We start from the raw sequence: 27,410 nt of genomic DNA, 5'->3' as shown, positions 1-27,410 counted from the left end.
TCTAGAAAAGACCCAGCCTGGGAGAGAAGAAGCTGTGAAATAGAAAGTAGGAGGGAGGGAAGGGAGGAGGAGAGGAGGAGGCATGGTCATGAGGAACACTGCTCAGCCAATCAGCAGCCAGGAGTAGGTCTGGCATAGATGGCGTTGTGACCAAAGCCAGGGTTGCTAATCTACAGTTCAGCATGAGCCTCAAATTTGACACACTTGCCAGTCTCACACACACAAACTTGCACACACACACACACATTAATACAACCAACACACGGGGCATTGTGCACAAACACTGACAGTGTGTAGAAATAAAATTCACTAAAAGAAACAAAAGCATGTTATAATACATTATCTGTGTCAATATCCAATACTGGGCACGCTATACAATACATTAAGTCTTAACTGAACATGAGAAGTAAATTAATACATCAACATTCTAGAATTAGATTCCATATTAAAGACAACACTAGGAAATATATACAGGCAGTGGCTTGTTTCCCTGCTCTCTCCAGCCAAACAAACAATAACAAGACTCAATGACGCAATCCAAATCTCAGAACTATACAAACCATTCTTGAATAAATTAAAATCTACAACTTGAAAGTTAAGGAAAGACTTAATTCATTGGTTATCTAATGAGGATACCTTTTGTGTTTTCTTGGAAAATAGGTTGATGAAAACGAACACTACGTGTTAAAAACAACCAGGCCTAAAACAAAAGTTTGTTTGGTTTCATCAAAAGGTGGGGGATGTGTGGTGCGGCAGTCAAAATTGAGCAAACAAATCCTGCTTCTACAAAACAAAGTATGATGTCGCACCACATTCAGAAGATGTCCACTTTTATTTTAGGCCTTCGATTGTACAGGTTAACAGGAAAGTTGAATAGCTGCAGGAAAACTCACTGACTATATCAACGGCCATTTGATAACAAGAGGATGTCAAGAGGTTCGCTTACTTCATGCTGACTGCACGAAAGACTAGGAAAATATGCTGCTTCAAAGAAGTTAAAGAACACCAGATTGTTTCGTATGACTATTGTAATTCTGTCATGTCATGACAGATTAACTACTCATATGAAAGAATCGGATGATCCTAAACTTCTTTTGAGCAGTATATTTCAAAATTGTTAAAAATAATAACAGTGAACATGACAACTATAGGACAGAGATATCAGGGATTCACTGGACCTGCTCAGAGGCTGTCATTAGCCCTCATGGCTGCAGCAAATGTCATCGAAAATGGTTATGATAAATTTCCAAATTGATGCAATAAGAACTAATTTTGTGGCTATGTAGAAATAACCTGAAAACAGGACCAATAAAGAGGTTCAAATGCTTAGTTTCATATTATTGCATTGAATGCAGACTCAAAATACATTATAAGAATACCTCACAGTTTACGAAAAAATCTATCCCAATTTGAACAAAATAACCAGTTTCCCCCAAATTGACTGCCTGGAGCACTTGGTCCAGAATCCTGGATAAATCCACGGATATGGTAGGACTCGAATCTGTGGCCTGTTTCTAATCCATGGTAAACCTAACTATGCCCTACGGTAAAAACGTAATGATAAAGAATCGAGTTCTTGTAATCACCATCTCAAAATCAAATAGACAACTGACCCTAAGGATAGAAGAGGTCCTCAAAGGCTAAGATAGAAGAATGAACTACAAGAATAGAATGTGTATCATAACATCAATATGACGTCATCGTGATATCATATGACAATGGGATCATACGTAAGTAAAAAGATTAGGAAAATGCCACAGCTCTGAGTCCACACATTTGATGAAGATACCGTTGGATGTCCACATGTTGTCAGAGCACTATTTCACTAAATAATTCCATCAAACGTCTTTCATAAGTCCACCACAGTAACCATAGTAGAAGAAAGTCACACCCTTGTTTCACACCCGACACACTGAGGTCTCTCTATAAGGTATGCATGGTAGAACACGAATTAATGTCACCATGGAAACAGCATAGTCGAACCTCAAGCCTGTCGAAAGATAAACACAGCATTCAACGCCACTCAAAACACTTCAGATCTTCTTCTCCTAAAAGTCAAACAGCCAATAAGAAACAAGAAGGCTGCAAGGCAACAACAAGTTGGGTGTTACAGACAGACGAGGGGCCATCAAAGACAAATGCCAACAAGGAAATCTGGGCATGAAAATGTACAAAGTAAGAAAATGGAGTGGGGCAGCTTGATGGATGGTAGAGCTGCCATAGTCAAATAGGTATTCAAACTTTAATGTGGCGTAATGCAAAAGGTCCACTTCAAATTGCAAAAATTAATTCATTTCAAAATTCTATACACTACAATAAGTATGATTCAAATATGAAGGACAATGATCTTGTATAGTTTTATGTACAGTCACAGGTCACATGGCCGCACAGCAACACATTGTACAGGTCACATGATAGGACGGCAAACCGCTGTGCAGGACTGTCAAAGGCCACATTGTGTGACAGTTAACCGTTTTGCAGGCCCTGACTGGGAACCATTGTGCAGGTCACATGACCTGACTGGGAACCATTGTGCAGGTCACATGACCTGACTGGGAACCATTGTGCAGGTCACATGACCTGACAAGAACCATTGTGCAGATCACATGTTCTGACAACTGACCATTGTGTAGGTCACATGACCTGACAGGTAACCATTGTGCAGGTCACATGCCCTGACAACTGACCATTATGTAGGTCCTCCTAGGTAACCAGTGTGTTCAGTCAGTACAATCCAAGTTGCCATGTCTGACAAGTGTATGGTGACCAGACACTGGTCGTGTGGCAGCCAGATACATACACACCTTCATAACTTAACTCTGGAATGTTCAATTCCTAGAACCTGTAGAAAATGAGCATACTTGACTTGACCAAACTCCCAGTGGTGACAGTCCCATGTTAAAACTGACAAAATACACATGTCAGTGACTAGGGGCGTCATGGTAGTAGAACATCTCACTTCCATCCTCCTTCACTGAAAACTTCAATCATAAAACAATAAAAGTTAAAATGTAACAGCCAAGATCATGACTCTGCCCTGCCCTGGCCCTGTAAAAGGGTATAAATGTATGTTGATGCAGGTCACTTTCCTGACTCAAAGTGTCCAGTAGTTAAAAAGGGTGAGGCTATTACTACATGCTTTACAACTCACTCACTCCTTCAATATCTGTAACATCAGCACATTGTCATTCAATTTGTTGCTCATTGTCCAACTCAAGACACGTGACTTATGGATTAGACAGCCATGGAGAGGTCAACAGATGTATACTACTATAAAGGAGTAAAGAACATCCGATTAGTTTCATATGATTAAAGTCAGTCTGTCACGCCCATGGCAGATTAACTACAGTAATATGAAAAATTGAGCATTCTTTAACTACTATTGACTAGTATATAGGGATATATTCCCCTCATCCTTTCAAAAGTCATGTCACCCTTACCTTGAACTCTGATCTCAGAAAAGAAAACACATTGTTAATATTTATAAAAAATTCTGTGATCTGACAGGTTACAGTAGCCTTCTTTTCCAAAATAAATTGACTTACAGAGGCATTGCAGATTTCAAAAAGACGATGAAATAGAAATTTCTAATGTGTGCAATATAGCCTATACTCTTAAAACATCTTCCACGAAATAGGAATGAAGAGTTCGAAAAATAAGAGTTCAGCGTACAGACGCTACATACCTCACACCAATATCATCCAAACTATACCGTAAAAATGGATGAAATATATATGCATACAAACACATCAGGGCCCTGCCCACAAAGAGATTTCAGCACTACGACTATCGTAAGTCAATGTTAATGTATAGGAGTAATGATCCCTTTAACACTAAGATCCCTTTGTGGACCTGTGCACAGGTGTGTAAGTCACAAGGCTGTCTCAAGGAGTAAGTCTGATCTCAAGGAGTGAGTCTGTTCTCAAGGAGTAAGTCTGTTCTCAAGGAGTGAGTCTGTTCTCAAGGAGTAAGTCAGTCCTCAAGGAGTAAGTCTGTTCTCAAGGAGTGAGTCTGTTCTCAAGGAGTGAGTCTGTTCTCAAGGAGTAAGTCAGTCCTCAAGGAGTAAGTCTGTTCTCAAGGAGTGAGTCTGTTCTCAAGGAGTGAGTCTGTTCTCAAGGAGTAAGTCTGTCCTCAAGGAGTAAGTCTGTTCTCAAGGAGTAAGTCTGTTCTCAAGGAGTAAGTCAGATCTCAAGGAGTGAGTCTGTTCTCAAGGAGTAAGTCAGATCTCAAGGAGTGAGTCTGTTCTCAAGGAGTAAGTCTGTTCTCAAGGAGTAAGTCTGTCCTCAAGGAGTAAGTCTGTCCTCAAGGAGTAAGTCTGTTCTCAAGGAGTGAGTCTGTTCTCAAGGAGTAAGTCAGATCTCAAGGTGTAAGTCTGTTCTCAAGGAGTAAGTCTGTCCTCAAGGAGTAAGTCTGTTCAAGGATCAAGTCTGTTCTCAAGGAGTAAGTCTGTTCTCAAGGAGTAAGTCTGTTCTTAAGGAGTGAGTCTGTTCTCAAGGAGTAAGTCAGATCTCAAGGTGTAAGTCTGTTCTCAAGGAGTAAGTCTGTTCTCAAGGAGTAAGTCTGTCCTCAAGGAGTAAGTCTGTTCAAGGATCAAGTCTGCTCTCAAGGAGTAAGTCTGTTCTCAAGGAGTAAGTCTGTCCTCAAGTTGTAGGATCTTCTTTCAGTTCACAAAGAAAGATCCTGATACAAATAGTTCATTGGGTCCCTGAAAGGAGCGAAGGAATACATCACCTACTGTGAGTGACATAAAGGTTTTTGCAATTACCACATCAATCTACAGCAAAATATCAAAAGTAAATATTTTCCTTCGATTTTCTATGGTTTCTTGTCAGTACAACACGAGTCGAGTTAAGGCATCACTATACATCTTGACAATGCCCCTGTTAACCCCTGTACAGCCTGAACACTCCATGGCTAGCTGAATCCATCGTACTCATGCTTGTTTCTCATACAATGGCAAATATTTCAAACTTTCATGACTGTTCAAACAATATATTGACAGATGACATTTCCCACTTGGCAAGGTCAATTTACAATTAGATTAGGATTTCAGATTGTTTACATCTCAACCGCTGTACAATATTGTTTGGATACAAATGAAAATATACACGATTTACTTAATCATAAATAAGATAATTTTGTTTGTTTAAAAATTCAAAGTATATATAAGAATGTCTTTGAATCACCTGTCACATGTTAGAAACTTGAAAACAAGCAAAAACTTCCTCAACATAACGTAACAAAACTGGATTGTTGAACTCTCTAAACAAACATTGGATTCTCGTCATCCAAAATAACTTTGCAGCATTATGATTGGATAAAATGGTTGAGAGTCCAACCGATCACTGCTGGTAGATACATTTTTATAAATATGGATTAATGAGCTTCTCTCTCCCTCCTGGTGGAATTCACAAATTCTCAGCTTACATTCATATGAGACAGCTGGCCCTATGGCAATAAAATAACGTAAAATATGAGAACAATCAGTGATCTCCGAACTGGTTAGTTTTCAAACACGAATATCCTTGAATGGATCAAACAGACATATCATTCAGCATCACATAAACACATTTCAAATGTGATTACTTTGCCCCAAATATTTTTGATATTTAAAGTTTGACAAATATTATATCATCTTTTGCCCAGCTGATGAGGTAGAGAGCAAGCTGCAGGCCAAACATCCACACAACCTCGGCCTGTTCATCTAGAACATCCCCACATCATCAGCTTCAAGCTGTCACTGAGGTTAAAAAAGAGAGCTATATCATTAGTTTTGATAAATTAAACAGAAACAAAATCATTCCAAACCATTAGTCACAGAGAGCAGTTACTTGTTCACTTTGACAGACACAGCATAACTCATCAATGGTGTGATGGAACTCGACGATGTATTGGTGTGGTAGAACTCGACGATGTATTGGTTTGGTGGAACTTGACGATGTATTGGTGTGGTGGAGCTCAACGATGTACTGGTGTGGTGGAACTCGACGATGTATTGGTGTGGTAGAACTCGACGATGTATTGGTGTGGAGAACTCATCGATGTATTGGTGTGGTGGAGCTCGACGATGTAGTGGTGTGGGGAACTCGACGATGTATTGGTGTGGTGGAGCTCGACGATGTATGGGTGTGGTGGAGCTTGACGATGTATTAGTGTGGTGGAACTCATCGATTTATTGGTGTGGTGGAGCTTGACGATATATTGGTATGGTGGAACTCGACGATGTATTGGTGAGGTTGAACTCGACGATATATTGGTGTGTCGGAACTCGATGATGTATTGGTGGGGTGGAACTCGACGATGTATTGGTGAGGTTGAACTCGACGATGTATTGGTGTGGTGGAACTCGACGATATAGTGGTGTTGTGGAACTCGACGATGTATTGATGTGGTGGAACTCATCGATTTATTGGTGTGGTGGAACTCAACGATGTATTGGTGTGGTGAAACTCGACGATGTATTGGTGTGGTCAATTACGTTGCCAACCTGTATTAATACAATACTTCCTTTGGGGCAATACAGATGTTGACACTTGTCAATTCAGTTGTCGAGGTGCATAACCACAATGGTCCCTTTGTGACGATACAGTTGTCAACTCGTATCAATCTGTTGTGCTGTACATGTGTTCAAACAAGTATTTGGACCTGATTTAGTATCAATCGGCCAAGTTGACCAGTTTAACCTTAACGTTTGACACCGGTGAATGTGTGCGACTAGAGAGTCCCTCGGCGTTCATACTGACATGGTTCAGATCTAGGTTATAGGTCAAAGACAGATCTTTTAAATTGTTCCCTGATGAAGTGAAAATATTGACTATGCATATACTACTCAAAAGAAGCTAAGGACACTCAACTGGTTTATATGCCTATAGTTAATCTGTCACTTTCTTTGAGTGGTATATACATTTATTTAGCATCTGTACTGGACCGTTTCCTTACTGCATGCATAGGATGTTTAAGGAAAATTTGTGCATATTAATGGGCTATTCTACCCTTTGAGACCAAAGAGTGGTTTAGTAAATTAATATGCATGAATTTCACTTAAAGGTCCTGTGATAAAACCCATCAAATGTGGAGGAGCAGCCTTGAACAGGTAAGTACTCTCTGTGGCAACCATGGAGGAATTGTGTTTGAATAGTCACCAAATGCAAACAATCATGTCTGCATCTGAACCAGCTGGTGCGGCAGATGACATGTGATACACACACACATAATCCCCCGTCATCACCCCCCACACACACCTCGTCCTCTACTTCCTCAAAGGATCTGGAGTCTTCTTCATTCTAAAACTGACTCATCTCACAGAAATCATACACAAAAACTTACAACATAAATCCCACGATAAGCCCACATTCAAATTGTTGCAAAACAATCAAAGGCAATAAAAGATAAAATAATCATATAAAACATTGAAGCTAAACTTGGAATCCATAAAAAAAGCCATACAGTACTAAGAAAGTGACATATCAAATATGGTTCAAAACCACAATGTGATGGAGACACTAACGGATAAAATCGAACATAATTTCAGAAACTAAAAATGTGAACATCAAAAATGATGTGTGTAAAAGAAGATACATATCAAGAAAATGCTCCTAAGATCACATGACTATCACATGACTATTTCAAGGCCTAACTGTAACAAGATTACATGAAGCCACTCAAAAACAGAAGCATATTGGATACAAAGTGACAAAAAATACTTCAAGATCCATTGGTCTGGTTAGCGATGTCATTAAGCCTGAGGCTCCATAGACTGTTGGTTTTCTAACTTTGAGATACGGTAGGGAATAAAGGTTAAATCTCTCATGGTAACATAGCAGCTGTTGTCCAGACTACACTGACTCCATCTGTAGTCATTGCTAGTAATATCTGGTCAATTTACAGATTCCTTGAGCAATGGAAAGAGCACTTGTATTGCTGTAAAATGTTAAATATATTTCTATGTCTACTATCTGAAGCAACATATACACTTATTATATACATGGTCGACTGTCATGAGATTCTAGTGCTACCCTAGTTACTTCATTCAATGGAGCCCCACGCTTCTAGCTGCAGTTGTCCTGAACCAACAACAACCGTATTGTAACCACCGATGTTCACTTCCTGTCTGTCATTGCTGAGATGTCTGATGGGATGAAATGTCAGCTGCTAGTTGCCGTGGTGACAGAATAATAGAAAAATAAAGGATCATGTCTCTTGCCCCGAGCTGACCGTTCAGTGACCATGGGCAAGTTGACATCATGTGAATGAATGATGTGCTATCACAAGTGCTAGGAATCCTTGTTAGCTTCTCCGAACTTGTGCTCCATCATGAAACACTTGACCTCTGTGTGGGTCATGTCATCATCTCCCAATTCTGGGAAATCGAGACGTAGTTCTGGCACATTTAGGTCTGCTAGCGTGTCACTATGGATAAAGTCACGTCTGCCTTTCCCTGCATGGCACCTGACAGGCTCGGACGCAGGACTCTCGCTCCGACTGGAGTTGTCAGTGAACACACTATCTACATCTGATAGAACGTCCAAAACGGCGCCCTCTGAGGAGGCTTTGGTCACAGAATCCTTCTTTGAGAGGAGCTCCCTATCCCCACATCCCACCTGTACTTCCTTTCCGTTCGGCCCAAGAAACCAGTCAGAGCGTTGCCGAAGTCTTTCCAGCTGTTTACGTTTCACAGAATTAAAACGGCTCAAGCTGCGACTATGGTAAAACGTTTTAACTTCATTCAAATTATCTTCCACTGACTTTGGTCGCTGGAAAACAATAAGAGAAAGAATGGATTACAATAGTACATTTTAAACAATAATCACTATGCCTTCAAAAAATGTTAGGCAAAAGATGTTGTTTTTTTTCAATGAAAACAAAATATTATGAACAGATTTTGTTCATGATGGGAATGATGTTAAAGTAGAGCGATACAAGGGAAGTAACTCTATTACTTCCGAGTCCAAGCAGTTCAAAATGTCTGATAATGTCTGACTGTTGCATCACCTACGTTGAAGACCTCTAGTAAAGAGACATAGAGAATATCACCTGAGTGTCTTTTGATATCAAATATATCAACAACGAGTGCTGCGAAGTGTTAAAGATTTATCAACAAGTGTGGATATATATTTCATATCAATGGACACTCATTTGAGATTCTATTCATCATCCAAAATCATCCTTCTACTTTTTTAGCTTGTAAAGAGCAATAACCAGTGTCCTCAATGTAAAAAAAGTACAGCTAACCAGCTTCAGATGCAGAGAGATTAGTGATGTCATTTAATTGTGATGTCATAGAAACCAATGATGTCACTATGGTCTGCAAAGTACTATTATGCAATTTCAGTGTTGTAATATCCCCTTGTAGATATCGCTTGATATGACCTGAGCTATATCTCCTGTGAAAGCCAGTTTTGGCAATGATTTAAATCAATCATATTCAAAATAGCGACAATTTATGGATAACAACTTTTTTATTTACTTGACAAAGGTATAAGGATCTATACCGAAACATTGCCTTTACAGTGAATAAAGAAGTTGTTATCCTTAAATTGTCTCATCCGTCAATTTCTAAGTAATGCCTATCAAGCAATTCAGTCATATTCATACAAATTCACAAAAAGATAACACGCAGGCTACCTTTGAAACTTCTGGTGATGGCATGAGCGAGACCTCGGGTGCGGAGACGGTGCTGACGGTGTTTACAAGCTGGGACTCCTCCATGTCTGGGAATGGATGATGTGATGGGAACGGAGAGCTCGACTCGGGACTTTCACTGGGAGCATGTTCGTGCTCTCGTTGGGAGTCCCCTCCGGTGCTCGTCATCTCGATGATGTCATCAGAAACATCTATAAATTTACCATACCAAACTTGACACTCACATGAACATTGTGATGGTTACAAAGCAATTACATCTGCAGACATTTTGTGCAAACAAGTAGAAATATCACAAAAGAAAAAACTGATGAAATGAAAACATTTACATTAACTCAATTAGATAATGACCAACATATTAATAGATGTTTAACCTTTTTCAACATGACTAGGGAAACTCAAGAGTGAGTGAGTGAGCCGCTTTGAACAGTATTCCAGTTACATCACGGTGTGTCAACTATACAAATAAGCACAAATTGATACATGTCTCAGATGTCTCAGATATTAACCACTTTGGTGAACCCCACAAGCTTTGGATTGGTGCTGACCAACCCAGAAATATAACTGGGGCTTATCAGGTCTCGAACACACAATCAGGTTTCTGGCGTGCCCAAGGGACGCAACTCTGTACAAGGAATTGTGGCACCTTAGACGACTGGGTCACCAATGACCCCAGAAACTCAAGAGACTTCTGGTACAATTGTGTCTGCTAAGCATAAATTATCCATGACCATGCACTCTAAGAGATATGTAGCTCATATAACAATCTTCCAGCTGGCTACAATGCTGTCCTACTTGACAAGTCTACACAAAGAGAAGCATGCTAGCCATAGTTCTGAATCTATCCCATCAGCAACACACTACGGACACTGGGGCAGGAGATGATTCTACTGGAATGTGCTCTTTAGCTATTACTGGAATAGTTGCAGATTTCATTTGTAAGTCATTGTGTGAGAGGGTGGGGTTTAACGCAACATTGAGTGCCCAGTGATAGCTTGATGTGAAAGGAAAGTGACACAGGACATTGTCTGTTTTCTCTTTGTTAATACCCATGGTGCTGACAAATCTCAATATTGACATGAATATGAGATTTGAACGAGAACAGTGGACCTGGAGGCTAAGGGACACAACTCTACCAAGAGAGTTATAGCCCCTTATACAACTGGGTGACAACACAACAATCTTTGAGAATAAATTGTACTTGGTGGTCATGAGGTGAGGTGAGGTGAGGTGAGCGAGTGAGTGAGTTGGTTTTAACGCCGCTTTTAACAGCATTACAGTTATATCACGGCGTGTCAGCTTAATGTGGGAGGAAAGCCTGAAGTGTTGCAGGTCACAGACGTTTACCACTTCGGTGAAAACCCACGGGCACGGGTATGGTGCTGACAAACCTAGAAACATAATCGGGGCGAACCGGGATTCAAACCCAAAATCATAGGTTTCTGGCGTGCCCAAGGGACGCAACTCTGCACAGCGAATCTGGGCGCCTTAGACGAATGGGCCACCCTCGCCCCCTGAGGTGAGGTAAGTAAGGTGAAATGGGGTTCAACATCGCATTCAAGATTATTGCTCTGATATAGCGATGTGATGCACATTTGTGTGTGGCTGGTTCACTAGTAGGGACTTATTCTGGTTTAATAGTGCAAGCCCACTGAGATACCATGCTCATGCAGACACAGCATACAGACAGCTGACCAGTCCTTGCTTATCCCTTAAGTGGCAAGAGCCAGGCAGGGTAACAACAAATACCATCTTTTAACGTCTTATGGTGTGACACAGCCGGGGATCGAACCACCAACCTTCCTCTTCGAGCAAAAGCTATATCCACTACACCATAGCACCATTACAAGTACTATCCATACTCAGCTGCTGTGTCAGTCATTTCTTATAAAGGTGAAAGGCACCTGTTGTGCATCCCCACAAAGTGTTAGGTAAGAAAATCTACAGTGGTTAGACTACACAGGCAGCAGAGAAGAACCAGCAAGAAACATTCACACAGCCCTCAGGCACTGTTCAGATGTAACTGCAGAACTATGTACATGACCTAATGATCTCATCAAAGCAAATAATAAATTCAAGCACCAGAACAAAATTAATTTTCAGCTTCCAAGTAGTTACCTCCCTTACCTCCCTTAGATGTAAGCTCAGTTAAAAGTTTCAGTTGGTATTTCATTTTGGTACCATCTGTCCTATATTTTCAGCACATGTTCACTGTATGTACTAGGGCTGGGACAGGTAACTCGGGTGTGTACTGAGTATGACAAGGGTACCCACAGGACTATCCAGACTCTATGGTTACACTACAAGTCACTAACGTTCATGGACCCGTGAAGATCCAGGGTAGAATAGGTCTTCAGCAACCCATTCTTGCCGTAACAGGCGACTAAGCTTGTCGTAAGAGGTGACTAACGGGATCGGGTGGTCAGGCTCGCTGACTAGGTTGATGCATGTCATCGATCCCAATTGCGTGGATCGATGCTCATGATATTAATCACTGGATTGTCTGGTCCGGACTCGATTATTTACAGACCGCCGTCATATAGCTGGAATATTGCTGAGTGCGGCGTTAAACAACAAACCAAACAACAAACCAAACAACCAACCAACCACTAACATTCACATTTCTTTCTGACTATGCACCCATTATTTTTGACTTTTTATATGGTTGAATAAAGATAACGCTTAAGTCAACTTCATTGTATGCATGACCAGATTGTTTAATGCGGGTATCTAAATATCTTTTGCCAGGGCTATTGTCAGACCTACAGCACGTACCCGGGTAGAGTCAGGTTATAGAGGGGTGGGTACCCGGGTAGTAAATTTGGACTCGTCCTAGCCCTTCTGTACATAAGCAATGAAAGGAAATACCCAGATTAACAATCAACTTGACAATGACACAAATACATTCTTCTACACCAAGCAAAGAAAGAAAACTGAATACAAAGCATTCTTAAATTTGGCAAACAAACTCAGAAAAGCTCAAATCTGATGAAATGCCGATGCTACAGCGACATAATTTCAGAATTATTTCGCCAGTGGATCAGCCAATGAAAAAACAGCTTACCATGTTTGTCAAGGTCAAAGCCAAACTTTTTAGCCTCCTTCTTAAGGTAGTTATTGAAGCATCTCATTGACTCCTGGCCTGAACATGCAGGAACAAACAAAACACATGCTGGGAGGGTGGTGGTGGGAGGGGTGGCGCCACCTACAAGCACCAACAGGTGCCCCCAGGTGGGCCGAGAAAACACAAATAAACATGGATGTCATCAAACCAGGAACTGTTTGGTCACGAGTCAATATTTGTAACTTTTCATCGCATTTCGTTTGATAAGCTTGAGCTAAACTAAATGCCATAGTCCCAATTACATGATATGCTACTTTTAAAAGAACAAAAAGATTTATTATAAAAACAACAACATTAAACAACAAAAATTTGACAAACAAGCAACCTTAAATTTCTAAGCCATCTTATCAGAACATTTTATTGTTTGCAACAGTTAAATTGTTCAAGGAATAAAAAAGAAATTAAAAAATTCCAGCACATAGATGAAACCACATTTCTCCCTGGCAGACTGACTGGTGTGACAGTCAGGGCCTCTTGAGAGACAATGTGTTAATTTAAACTGTCATATCCGAGAATGATGTCTCATCTGTCTCACGTTGTTTCCTAATTTGATGACATGAAAGTGAAACAAAAAACAGGAAATGTTGTACATGTGTCCCCAGGACAGAGTAAGGAAGTTACTGTCAGTGCTACAGGATGGAGAAATTAAGTCAGGAATGTGACCCTTTATTTGGTCTTAAAACAGAACATATGATGAATGTGTCCTTCAGTTAGTGCAGGGGTTCTGAGTCATAGGGTGGATGTGAGTTGGCAACAGTTCCAGGTCCTCTAGGCAAACTCATTAAAAACACTGATGGTGGCCGTTACGATTCACTCACGTATTCGGTGAATCAAACCGTATCAATTCATGAATTGAATTCGTTATTCGTGGCCACTAGAATCTAATATTTATGAATATGCTATCATGTGCATTTACATACCCTGTACCTTAAAATATCCATAAGAACATATGAAATAAATAGATTTCTTCAAAGACAACACTCTTATAATATTTAATTTGACAGTATTGTGGTCACTGGTCATTTAAGCATTTGAACAGATACTAGTACCTGGATAAGCGCAGTATATAAATGTATAATATATTAATAATTAATAATCCATGTCAATTAATAATGTCGTTATTGCTTCACTGAATATAACAAATAATACATCAACTGCTGATTTGTTATTGTTATTAATATTTATATTCGTTACCCTATATTCGTGATACGAATCGTATTTGTCTCTTAGTGTATTCGTTGCAGCCCTACTGATGTCGTACCAAATTATAAACACTGCTATCTAAAAAAGTATCTTTCAGTAGAAAGTATGGTTCAAAATAAGTGCACATAAGTTTTAAAAATTCCCATTGTTCCAATCAAAATACATAATGGAAAAGGTATCCATGGAACTGCCGGGTACTGTATATATTGCTACATACTGTAAATCTTGAAATAACGTGAATTAAATGCGAAAAATGCAAGTGATCTTTGTGCGCATTATTAAACATCACATTTATATAAACAATAAGACATTTTGGACAGCAGAAATAGCAACTTTGACAAACAGCTACGTATTCCACATCACTGTTTATTGAGCAGCACTTGTATCAAGTATATAAACAATGTCATTCAAACACTAATTACATCCTGTGAATCGTCACTGCTGGGATCAAGACAAGAGTTCAACTCACTCATGTCATCACTGATCACACCTGCAAGTCCAGACAGACGCCACCCAATACGTTGTCTTTGTTCTTTGCGACTGCATCAAAGGCAGACACGAGCCAGCACGCATGTATGGTTTAAGCGGAAGTACTCTACTCAGTGCTAATTAGCGGTGCTATTTGGTGTGTGATTGAATTAAAGTAAGGTTGGATTAATGTGAGGATTCTCCTGTAAACCTTACGGAGGACATTTTCTTTAGATAGAAATCCACTGATGCCTAATATTGAGTCGCATTTTTGGCTAGGGGCCAGCGGTCAAATTCTTTAGGGGACGCATGAATTTCACGATTTACAGTATTAAATACATTTCTAAGACCTACAACCTAGGAGTAAGAAGAGCCTTCATATCACAGTCAAAGTTCTCACAAGGTTTTTTCTAGCTGCCCAGTTCTATTGAAGATGTCACATGGCCAATGACAACCATCCTAACACTGTCCATGTTTGAGTTTTATTTCATCTGTAATAATGACTGCTATCAGCATATGGTACATGTAATAAATACTTGTCATTTCAAAACAATAGATTGTTTATTTCACAAAATGTCTATTTTATATGCAACAATATAGTAGAGGTATATATATTCAGAGATAAGTCTGAATCTTATACAAACAGGCCAATCTGCCAAGACTTAAGCAAATAGTGTGAAGAAGCCCCAGTCTAGTTGATTTGTTCCAGTAAGTTTAGCAACAGGTTATAATAATCTACTGTAAATGGTGAGTTAGTACAATCCTCTATATCTCTGGGGCTCACTTTTTGGTAAACCTACACTAACCCCTTGATCCATGCCCGCGAGAAATTCAACAATGAGAAACTGACTGACACACAGAAGAGAGCCCTTAAAAATATTTCTTATCAAAAGGATGTCTTCATGTCCATGAAAACTGGTGGTGGCTTTGGTTTCTAGGTAATACGAGTTACCTCCATTACCGTTATGTCCACCCTTGATTGGTGGGTAAAATGTAAATCAAAATCAAGGGCGGGTAATTTGCGATAGCAAGAATCATGGGAATGGCTCCAGGGTTTGGTGTAGGTTCACCGCAATGCAAGTCCTGGAGATATAGGGGATGAGTTAGAGCTAGTAGACTGAGAAGTGTTTGGCACAAAACATTACCCTCATAGAATAATATCAGCAACTGTAATCCATATACTATCTTTATCTTTTCATCTGAAGATGGCGATTTCTTCCCATTACATGCTAAATGCTCAGCATCATGTGACTCCATATCCATTGAACTATTGTACATTACTGAGTATTTTAGGAGATCATATTACTGTCGTTGCTTCAATATCAGGAAATGGACATGAGGGGAACAACTGAACAGCAATTATTTCATTTCAAAATTAAAAAGGTCAATTATTAATCTCAAAGCCACTGATGACAATAACTCAATACAAGAAGAAAATTAACGAGCTAACAGTTAAACACAAACCAAGAACACAAAACAACGTTTAAAAAGAGAGAAAAAACAAAAAACTGGAAGACTAAGAAAAAGCAAACAACAGCACTACTTACGAGGTAGAATTTCATCTGATGGATATTGATACTGGTAGCGGAACTTCTCTCGCACTAAGATACCGGTACTGGTTATTTCGGTGAAGTAGTCAATGTTTTCCCGCCCGAACATTGCCGGACATCCAAAGTTATCGATGAGGAGTTGCATGATGCGACTAGCCTGCTCCACCTTCCCAGGATCCTCTGCACATGTATGAAACATAGAGCCAGCACAGCTCCGTGCCAAGGCCTCCACCGTCATGGAGTTGACCTCGGAGTTGCTGACGATACGGAACCACGTCCCAAACAACAATGTCAGAATCTGCTGGTGAGCTTTGCTTAGTGTCTCAATAAAACTGAAATACAACATCAAATAATCATCACTTGGCTATACAGTTACATAACAAGGATACTACTCAAAAGAAGTTAAAGAACACCCAATATTTTTCCAATGACTATGGATAATCTGTCATGGCAATGACATACTTACTATAGACATATGAACCAGTCGGGTGTTCTTTGACTTCTTTTGAGTAATATATATCACGATAAAACATACATCTATCAGATAAAATTTCCCTTAACATTGTGTTTAACTATAATGTATACATTTGTGTAAACATAATGTTATACAAAAGTTTGGAGTTTATTTCTATATCTAACAGTATCAGTCATATCACAGACGACAATGGGCACAAACATTTCCTATATGAAGAAAATATTGCCAGTACAACTTACTACAAGTATACACAAGACCACCCGATCCTGTTAGTCACCTCTTATGAAAGGCGACTATGCTTGTCGTAAGAGGTGACTATGCTTGCCGTAAGAGGCAACTATGAGGATCAGGTGGTTAGGATCACTGACTTGGTTGATGCATATCATTGTATCCCAAATGCGTAGATCGATGCTCATGATGTAAATCACTGGCTTGTCTGGTCCAGATTTGATTATTTACAGACCACCGTCATATAGCTGGAATATTGCTGAATTCTGCGTCAAACAACAAACAAACACAGTTATTGCGTCTAGCAGATGATCTAACTGCATGGTATGGTTTCTGAGGTCTTACTCGTGTACGATCTGGAGCTGGTCTTTCTTGTGTCCGATGGTGAGCACCTGCAACAGTCGTTCCTCTCCCTCCGCCGTCAACACCCCACCCGGCAACCGAAGCAGGAACCGCTGTTAGCAAGAATTTAGTTAGTTTTAAACCTAAAAAAAGTATCAAGCTAAAACATATGCTTAAAGTCTCTCTTGTCCTTGGAAATGGGATTGACCAGTTCGTTCAATATGAACAGAATTGTTGGATGATTTGACATACCGTATTCGACGTAATACGTTCCCCTCTCTAATAAACGCCCACTGTGATATTTGCTAATATATTGGCTTGTGAACATTTCTAATTATCACCCCTTCCAATTGATCAATGTACACAAGACTTATAATACGGACTTGTGTGTTATATGCACCCTTAATTATGGGCAATTATATATCTGTCGTACATAATCATTTCAGGCTGTCAGCATAAACCATGAAATTTATCTTTCAAGTCTGTATTTTCACCATAATTATATTCTAATAAGAGCGCCTATTTCTAATTTTGAGAGCGCTTATTACGTTGAATATGGTTGTTCTTGATTCTGTTAATTCTACCTCTTTTTCTTAGTGACAATCAAGGGGAGGATTTTTCCAACAATGTCCAAAAGCATAATAACTACAAGAGCCAGAACTAAAGGTGGATCATCACACGTTTTACAAACATACAACTTAAACATTCAAGAATACATTCAACATATCAGATCTCTCTCAAGTGTAGATCATATTTTCCAATTTAAAAAAATGCCTTGGATCCTTTTGGAAAAATAACTTTGGCTTCATCATTGGACATGCATGCCAAATCTCATATCAATCAGTTCAGCTGTCTCATGGAAAAGACTGTCTTCAAAAGGCAAACAATCGTCTGAGCCTACTTTGACTTTTGTCCTAGAATGTAAACTTTTTTTATATCTAATTTTGGTGAAAAATGATGTAAACAAATAGTTGCCAAACCAACTACCATTTTCAAAGCCACATCACAAGAACACTGACATTTGTGTGACTACTTACTTTTACGACAGAAGCAAGTGTATAAAAGCTGTAGTTCATGTAGATCACTTGCTTTCCCTTAGATAACCTGTTAATAATGTGCCGGATGTCAGTCGGGTTTCCAGGGCGACGGAAGAGGTCCACTGTGCATACCCCCTCCTGGGCAATGTGCACTAGCATTTCCTGTGATAGAGAAATTACTGTCTGTACAACTCAAGGCATAACCAACTGTGTCATGTAAATGATGTAATTTGGAAATAAAGGGTGTCGACAAATTGAAATATAGAAAATAAAAATTGTATATTTATATACTTATCCTATCTCACACTATTTGCAGCTGGAAACTTTGTTCTAGGTGAGGTGAGGTGAAATTATTCTTGGTCGCGTCCAAGATTATTGCACTTATATAACAACATGCATGTACATTTTTGTGTGGGTGTGGCTGCTTGTACTAGTCCGGACTGATGCAGATTTATAGTGCAAGGTCACTGAGATACCATGCCGCAGTTTAACATGAATACCCCACTCAGACACAGTATACTGACTCTGAGCCGACCAGTCCTTGTTTTAGCTCCTTAATGCCGAGTGCAAAACAGGGTAACAACAAGTACCAATTTTTAACGTCTTCTGATAACTTCGTGGCCGGGGATCGAACCCCGGACCTTCCTCTCTCCTTACAGACACTCTACCACTACACCATGGAGGCGATCACTGTGTTCTAGGACATTTCAACACCAGGTTCAAAGAAGAAAGAGAAATGCTTAGTGTGAGATAGGATAAGTCTAGAAACTTAAATATATACCACGTAGATTGAAATTATCATAATAGGTTTCACAGAAGTTTAATTTAGGTTAGAGAAAATGACTAGCTTAATCAAGTTATTACATGCAATATGTAACACTTACTTCGAAACAATATCTAAAGTCTAACATAAACAAGAGAAAATAGGTCAGTTGGATGGATGACAATCACATCATCTCATTCTGATACAAAATGAAAAAAATATGTATATGTAAGTTGTTATACATATCATAACATATATAAACTGTAAAGATACTTTTCATTATGGCATGTACAAGACAGAGATGTAACGGATGCAAAAACCTGCATCTTATAATCATAAAAATTGAAAACTGAAACAAAATAAATACAATGTACATATACACTGTGACAAAGACATTTCATGTGCACGTTGAGGAATGAATACTGTTATTTCATAAAATAGTACCACTTAGAATTAATTTCCGTACATAATCATATAAATAACTACAATAAAAGTTGAATGCTTCATGATCTTCTAGGGCTACCACATTTATATATGTTTCAGTTGAGGAATTCCATATTTAATTCTAACTTACAGCTTTATAGAGTACTGTATTATTGAACTCTGGAACCCTTACTTTGTAGCATTGGACCCCTTTTTTTAACCTGGAACCCTTACAAATAAAGGCCTTGATTTCCCTGGACCCCAATATATATAACCCAGGTAAATCCCTGCACAAGACATTTCAACATTCTTAAGTAGGTTCATGCAAATTGACTAAATGTGTATTAATTTCTCGTCCTATCTTTTATATATGGAATAGTTCTTTAACACAATAAGTGTCATACTCAAGACTTTGGTTGACATGAAGATAAAAGTGAAAGTGCAGTCCTAAAAAAACCATCCCTGATAGCTAATAGCATGAAATTTGTCCCTAAATGCAGGATGCAATTTTTCCCCAGATGCATCCAGAACCCAACGGGGAGACAATCTTCCCAATGTTCTCCTAATCAACATGTCATCAGCATTCACCTGTGACTAGGATGCAAGAAGCAGGAGGACCCGTTCTACCACTGATTCCCCCAGAGGGAGGGTCAGGGAGGGCCTATTGTGTAGGATGTAACCATATATCAACACAAGGGTCTCAGCCATTTCCACAGATTAACAACTTTTTTTATTCTCTCACTTTGGTAGGGTATAACAAAGGTTTAACTTACAACAAAAGGCAGAGGAAGATATCCATTCTTCAAAGCTTTGTGTAAAGGCAGATCAAAAGGAAGTCTGAAAAATAAATTCAGCAGAATATAAATCAATCTCATCATAAGCATAAAGACTGTCAAAAACAAACACAACTTTTATGCATTGAAATCAACCCAAGGTGATAAATGTATTGATGGATCTGTCATTGATTGATCTGTCACAAGGAACTATATATCAGAACATCACTTTGATGAGTTCGAGCTACATTATTAAATTAAATGGTCAATCTTAACACGTTAAACTATTGCTCATAAATTCATAATGAGTTCAGGTTGACTTGAGTAACTGTTCACTACAACAGAGATGACCACAAACATTGGAGAAAGATGTTGAATAATAACATCTGAACTATAATCATAAACAAATAGGTTTCACAAAGGTCATGTCATCTAGTGTGTAAGTTTCATAAGAGTGTGTCTTCTAAAAACAAATAGGAAAATATTTCCTTATCATGCTTCTATCTAAAAATATTTCAATGGATTCAAAACAAACAAGCAATGATTTCAAACATATCAATATGACTGTCCCTGGCCATTACAAGTCTATGACCCGTGCTTTAATTTAGTTAAAATATATGAATAATATTTCAGAAGAAACTTGTCAGCATGGTCAGAAGTCAATAAAGCAGATATCTTGTTACACCGTACAGTCAGTTTAAGGTACAACAGACCCCAATCGATAGTAAAAACAGTGAGTGAGTGAGTGAGTTGGGTTTAACGCCGCTTTTAACAGTATTCTAGTTATATCTCAGCGTGTCAGCTTAATGTGGGAGGAAAGCCCGAAGTGATGCAGGTTTCAGAGTTTTAACACTTCAGTGAAACCCACGAGCACAGGTATGGTGCTGACAAACCTAGAAACATAATCAGGACGAACCAGGATTTGAACCCACAATCATAGGTTTCTGGCGTGCCCAAGGGACACAACTTTGCACAGCACGAATCATGGCGACTTAGATGACTTGGGCACCCATGTCCCTGATAGTAAAAATAAGTCACATGCAGTTGTATACAGCAGTAAGCGATATCCAAGCTTTATCAAACACAATGAGATGTGGCATGATGACATGAGTAGAGCTGAGCATGGCTTGGTATCTTGAGATACGGTTTGTATCACGATACGGACTCACAATACTACAGGTACACGATTCACCAGTTTATCTGAAACTGACTGGTAACTTGACATTCAACATGCATTGGGTTGGCCAACAAAACAAAGATTTAAGACTAACTGCTCATAAAGAAACTAACAGTTTTAGTCCGCTAGTCCTAATAATGATAACATATAATAAAACCTTTAAAAAGGGCAAATTTCTACAAGTACTCATGATGCCTTAACTATTCGGCAGTTTGTCAAGGGCTAGTGCCAATTTCTCATGCTTCTGCGTACACCCTCAAACATGACTGAATGGAAGTGAGAGAGTTAGTGGCTTAACACTGCTTCAACAGTATGACACAGGCAACAGTGACCTGCTGTTTGTTTGTTGTTTAACGCCACACTCAGCAATATTCTAGCTATATCACGGCGGTCTGTAAATAATCGAATCTGGACCAGACAATCCAGTGATTGACATCATGAGCATCGATCCATGCATGAACCAAGTCAGTGAGTCTGACCACCAGATCCCATAAGTAGCCTCTCACGACAAGCATAGTCGCCTCTTACAGCAATCATGGGTTGCTAAAGACCTATTCTACCCCGGATCTTCATGGGTCTAGTGACCTGCTGTCTGGCCAGCAAGGCTCATATCTTACAAGTGTTGTAGGGGCAGTGGGGTAGCCTAGTGGTAATGTGGTCGCTCACCATGCCAAGACACAGGTTTGATTCCCCACATGAGTAAAACACACTCACTATAAACCTTGTTTGTGTAAGTTTCTCCTGTACAGACCTCTTGGTCACTTTGTTTCAGTTAACTTTATACACTAAGTTTTAACATACTGTGTTGACTGATGAACAAATGGTTTGACAACATGGAGAGTATGTATTACTTACACATGAGCACGCCTACTCTCTGCTCGCGAGCTTCTGTCTGAGACACAGCCTCCCAACACACGGAGCATGGCCATGTGTGAACGTATCTCAATGATGTCACAAGACGCACACCGGGACAAGTGTCCTGGTCCAGCTATGGTACCAGCCAGTCCATTGTCTGCAGCGTTTCCACGCCGGTATCCAATTCTCGCTGGTTCTCTTCTTCTTTGTCACACGGTGGGATCCGTTCCTGAAACACCAAACAATCATCAATTCTTCATTATCTTAAAGTCTTAAGTCTGTTCTGGGATTTAAACCACAGAATTTTTTATCGAAAGTCGACACTTTGTCCAAATGACCAAAGGGGTTGCCCTGTCAGTACAGTAACATTCAGTGTGTAACCTGTGAAAAGACTCACACTCTGTGATTGTTCCACTAGGGACACTAGTCAGTGTAGACACAGCCCCAGCTGATATCATCTTCCGGATGCAAAGGTGTTACCTGATTATAAAACTATTAACAGTCCAGTTTCCACCCTTGACGAACTAGGCTGGAATTTCTGGGCTCAATCTTAGCTCTGCCAGTGGCTATTAAGAGTTATGTCCCTTCTATGTCCCTCCTACTGACCAATCGGTTTCAACCTCTCGCATCACTAGCATTTGCTTCAAACAAAATGTAAAAACGATCTGATCGATAATCATTATCTATATTGTAATAAAACGGGTTTACCTAAACCATTTGAGCACCTTGATTAAAAACATGAAAAGATTAGGCAAATATCTGTCGCCACCCAGTTCACAGTACACATTGCTTTGCAGTCCGACCAAAATGTAACTCCGGAATTCAGGTCTAGTTCGGCAAGGGTACAAACTGGACTTTAACAGTCAGTTAACTCTCTTGCCTCGGGAAGATGAGCAGATATAGGCAACACCAAGAACTCAGCTCTAATGCTGACCAGTGACACTTATATTCAGAACATCATTCACAAGACACATTGCTTTCATCTTGCCATGTACACCTGCCTTCGGACATGAACATCATCATGAACATCATCATGATAAACATCATAAACATGACCATCAGTAAAATCTCCATTTTTGAGAAAAACTCATAAAACATAATCTATTCTTCATAACACAATTATGATGACAACTCAACAACATTGTCAAAAAAATTATTCATTACAACAAAACTATATTCCTCACTAAGAATAAATGAATAGTTGTTCGAGATGATAATTTCTCAAGATCATGGTCGTAAATCATCTTCTGCGACAAACTTACCTAACGATAGCCCAAATGAAAAAAATATCTGTTAAAATAAAGTTGGACGACTATTGGTATAGTAGAGCCTGACACGGGCTGGTGGTGATGAAGTCACAAGATGTCACACCTACACTTTCCCTGTTTGTACGAGCAAACAACATACAGCACAACAATACTGCAACACAAAGGCCATGAGCTCAAACGTTATACAATAATTTCAAAACCACTGACACAACGCTGAGAATCCTGAAGCCATCCCACACCATCACATGCCTGCTAACTAATGTGACAGCAGGAGGTGCACTTCGTACCACAGGGGTCAAAGTCTCAACCCCACCATGCTCATAGTCATCTAACTTCCTACACAAAAAAATCTGTGACCACTACACAATGGCCAGTGTTACCGCTGAGGCCCCTGTTAGTTGAACATCCATCCTGCTCTTGACACCCGATTCCTGTTGCACACTAATGGCCATTTCCTATGACCACCAAGCCTGGAAGTAATGGCTACGACAAGAATGTGAAAATTGGAGGACGTAGAACCATTTCCTGCTGGACCCATGTTTCACAACATTCTACAAGGATGACATGACAACATCAATTAGATCGGTCCTCATAATTCGGACTCACTGAACTATCAATGGATGCTGACACTCTGTAACGGATTAAAGTATCACACTGTGAAGTTATGTATCAAAAATGATTCATGAATCACTTTTGAGACAACTCCCCCGAAAATGGCTCTTAACATCATATATATTAAGATTTTAGTGTTATTAAGGAATTATTATTAGCTGAGCGTATTAGACTGAAGAGCATATTTCTAGACACAGGCTTCAGACCAGTGTCTGAAGTCACACACTGATGTGTCAATAAATGTTTGTTTGTTGTTTAACGCCGCACTCAGCAATATTCCAGCTGTATGACGTCGGTCTGTATATAATCGAGTCTTGACCAGACAATCCAGTGATTGATATCATGAGCATCGATCTACGCAACTAGGAGACGATGACATGCATCAACCAAGTCAGCGAGTCTGACCACCCGATTCCGTTTGTTGCCTCTTACGACAAGCATGGGTTGCTGAAGTCCTATTCTTCCCCAATCTTCACGGGTCGTTAATAAATGTGACACACCAATACCCCGTTCACATGCACAACATTTACTAAGGTAAGTAATTTTACACATGTTTAACTATACATACGTGCATATACATATGTAAATTTAATATGCGTTCACACGAAAAGCATCTTAGGTGTGTAAATAAAGTTGGTAAATTGTGTAAGGCACACATATTCGTCAGTCTGTTCACGACTTTCAACATAAAAAAAGGTTGTTTTCCAATAAAAGTTAAATGAGAAGAGAATTACTTCACCGAAATTTTTTGCGTGAAGCAACATGTGTTTGATTTAATTTGTACACAAAGTTTTGACTCCTTGAAACCAAAAGAAAACATTGTTCGCTCAACTCTGTATATACACATAAAAGTTGGCAACTGTTGATAATTTGTTTGGTGTAGGCAAAAGAACAGATATTAATTAGATCATCCTCTTACGTTGACATAAACGTTCACATTTCAACATAAACACACAGCACAAATTTACATTTACATTTGCACCTGCTCTGGACTTGATGCAAATTTGCAAATATAAATATGTATACACACATGAGTAAACGCGTTCCCATGATAAGTATACTCATATATGTATATTTACACATATATGCAAATATACACACATATGTATAGAGGTACATGTGAACAGGGTATTAGAGGACATGTCACGGGAATAAGAAGGGGGTGCATAAATACCATTTTCTGACTACCTCAGGCTCCAGATACCAGTACTTTTTCAAGCCATTGAGTATTTACTCAGATGTTATCCTTCACATTGAGTATTGATGGTCTATTGGGTTTGCAACCTATCAATAGACTTCTAAAAAATAATTCTACTTCCATGCTGTGTAAATTCTAAATAATATATATAGTGTAGATATACATAATATAGGTGTACATAAGTTGAAAAGGCTACATTGGGTAATTACCGTATTCGACGTAATAAGCGCCCCGCTCTAATAAGCGCCCACTGCGATATTTGCTGATATATTGGCTGGTGAAGCACTTCCAACTAGCACCCCTTTCAATTGATCAATGTACACAAGACTTATTTACTCGCGTATAATACACACTCGTGTGTTATATGCACCCTTAATTATGGGCAATTAAATTCTGGGAAAATATATCTATCGTACATAAACATTTCAGTCTGTCACCATAAACCACGAAATTTATCTTTCAACTCTGTTTTTTTCACCAAAATAATATTCTAATAAGAGCCCCCTATTTCTAATTTTGAGAGCGCCCTGGGCGCTTATTATGTCGAATACGGTATGCACAGTGTTGCTATACTATTGAGTTATTGACTGTCTTCATGTGTATTTGTCTCTGTATACAAAAAAACTCAAACTTAGAGGGATTATGGTTATTCTGTTTGCGTATTGAATGCAAGTACGCGGCTTGTCTGGAGCTCTTCTACCTAAAACATGTAGAAGGAACGTAAAGCTACTGATCAACTGACATGGTATAAACCAGCATGTTTATGAAGGGTCTGTAGTCGGTCCCTTTTATCATCTGATGGAATACAACTCTTCAACCATGATAATATGAGATTTTCGTTGCACTGGCCATTCTATGCCATCTATCCATAGAAATAAGTATTCTACTGTGTCATTTTAGAATCCTGCATTATGATTGGACCACAAGAGGTATCAAATCTACACGAAACCATAATTTTGTTGATGACTGCCGTGATGGCACAAAAGAAAATATTTATGTGTAAGCACTTGCTGAAAGTAGTACATCAAAATAATTAGAGACCTGTGTTTACATTGTTCATATTTCACGACAATAACATTACATTCTAAGGCTAAGTGAACAGTTAGGACAAAAATATAAATAAAGAGCAAACATATTCAGATGTTATGTTAATACTGAATATTCTCAATACTGATATTGTCCGAATATATGAACTTCCTTTATCAACGGATGATAGCTGGGACACAAAATAACTTGTTGATTACGAAAATCATTACCTGGTCAGCAATAAAGTATTCAGATACATACATCAATATCTGCATGAAAAGAATACTATCAGAAAATCTGCATGCTTATGTTGATGGCATCAGTTTAGTACATGAATATTTGTAAAAAATAATGACCCTAGTACAGGACTGTTTGATACAGAAGTCACTACTGACAAGTAGGAAGCCCTGGGTACATTTTCATGCCTCCAACAACACGAATATGTCAAGTGTTATAAATACGTCTTACATAACACTACCTTATGCATATAGATGGGGTTTTATACACATGCTATAGTCATTTAAAAGGGTGAAAGCCTGGAATTTGAGCAAACGCTGAGTGTATTCAAGAACTTATATCCACATTTTGACATGCTGAGATCTCCCGTATCGGAGTTGGTTCCATTCGTGATTTATTACACAGCCAACTACGAATTAGTTATTAATCTGGGTGTCATTAACAGTTTGCCAAAATTATTACCGTGCAATCGTCGAAATCTTGCATGAAATTCAGAAAAATTCACCTGAGGAATGAGATCCCAAACGACATATAGACGTGATTGTAAAGAATACGTTCGATTTACTCAAATTCTGGTTTCATATGGTCAAATCACGTAGATTATAATACAAATACTTACACCCTTGAGGTATGTGTTCGTCAAATGGCTACATTGTTGTCTAAAAGTGTCCAAAAACGTCCAGAAATTGAGAGTAACGGTCAGATAGCTACCTACGTGACCCGGAAGTAGATAATCAGGGAGGCTTCATTGTAGGTCAAACGTGAAGCAGGTGCCTGATTTGAGCTTGTGACTACAATAAAACCTGCCAACCTGTTTATGCAGGAAATATAAACGTAAAATACGAATTTCTAAACGTGTTCAACTTGATGTGATAATCAATGGAAATTAACACAATACGCATGCGTCACCCAGATACGCAAAATTGAAAACCGGTGTAAAATCAATAATATTATATATGTTTTGGACCATCATTACATACCTGGAACAATTTACTTGAAATGTATTTTGAGT

General features: G+C 39.0%; 1 protein-coding gene across 4 annotated transcripts; it reads right to left on the bottom strand.

Moving 5' to 3' along the window:
• On the bottom strand, positions 1-27,120 carry LOC139476017 (rho GTPase-activating protein 20-like). Of its 4 annotated transcripts, none has more exons than XM_071259254.1 (9): positions 27,018-27,120; positions 22,058-22,286; positions 20,026-20,089; positions 18,067-18,228; positions 17,033-17,142; positions 15,982-16,316; positions 12,704-12,781; positions 9,625-9,833; positions 1-8,753 (listed from the first exon to the last, which is right to left on the bottom strand). In XM_071259254.1, the coding sequence occupies exons 2-9, from the start codon at positions 22,129-22,131 to the stop codon at positions 8,274-8,276; spliced, it is 1,512 nt and encodes a 503-aa protein (XP_071115355.1). In that variant the 5' UTR covers positions 22,132-22,286; positions 27,018-27,120; the 3' UTR covers positions 1-8,273. The 4 variants fall into 4 exon arrangements, with proteins under 4 accessions (XP_071115355.1, XP_071115357.1, XP_071115356.1 ...); XM_071259256.1 differs by lacking the exon at positions 27,018-27,120 and adding an exon at positions 23,533-23,579; XM_071259255.1 differs by lacking the exon at positions 27,018-27,120 and adding an exon at positions 23,320-23,522.
• Between the last annotated feature and the right edge of the window lie 290 nt (positions 27,121-27,410).

The sequence above is a fragment of the Haliotis cracherodii genome, unplaced genomic scaffold (genome assembly GCF_022045235.1).
Source record: "Haliotis cracherodii isolate W230 unplaced genomic scaffold, xgHalCrac1.p SCAF_3, whole genome shotgun sequence".
Taxonomy (NCBI): Eukaryota; Metazoa; Mollusca; class Gastropoda; order Lepetellida; family Haliotidae; genus Haliotis; species Haliotis cracherodii.
Note: the sequence above shows the minus strand (reverse complement) of the source record. Positions and strands in the feature narration are given on the sequence as shown.

Bases quoted from the DNA above. Each gene is read 5' to 3' on its own strand.
- LOC139476017 (XM_071259254.1), bottom strand. From the start codon at position 22,131: ATGGCCATGCTCCGTGTGTTGGGAGGCTGTGTCTCAGACAGAAGCTCG. The intron at 16,317-17,032 runs GTAAGACCTCAG...GTTGTATTTCAG, and splicing joins CAGCTCCAGATCGTACACGA to TTTTATTGAGACACTAAGCA. The intron at 9,834-12,703 runs GTAAGCTGTTTT...GTAAATTTATAG, and splicing joins CTTTGACCTTGACAAACATG to ATGTTTCTGATGACATCATC.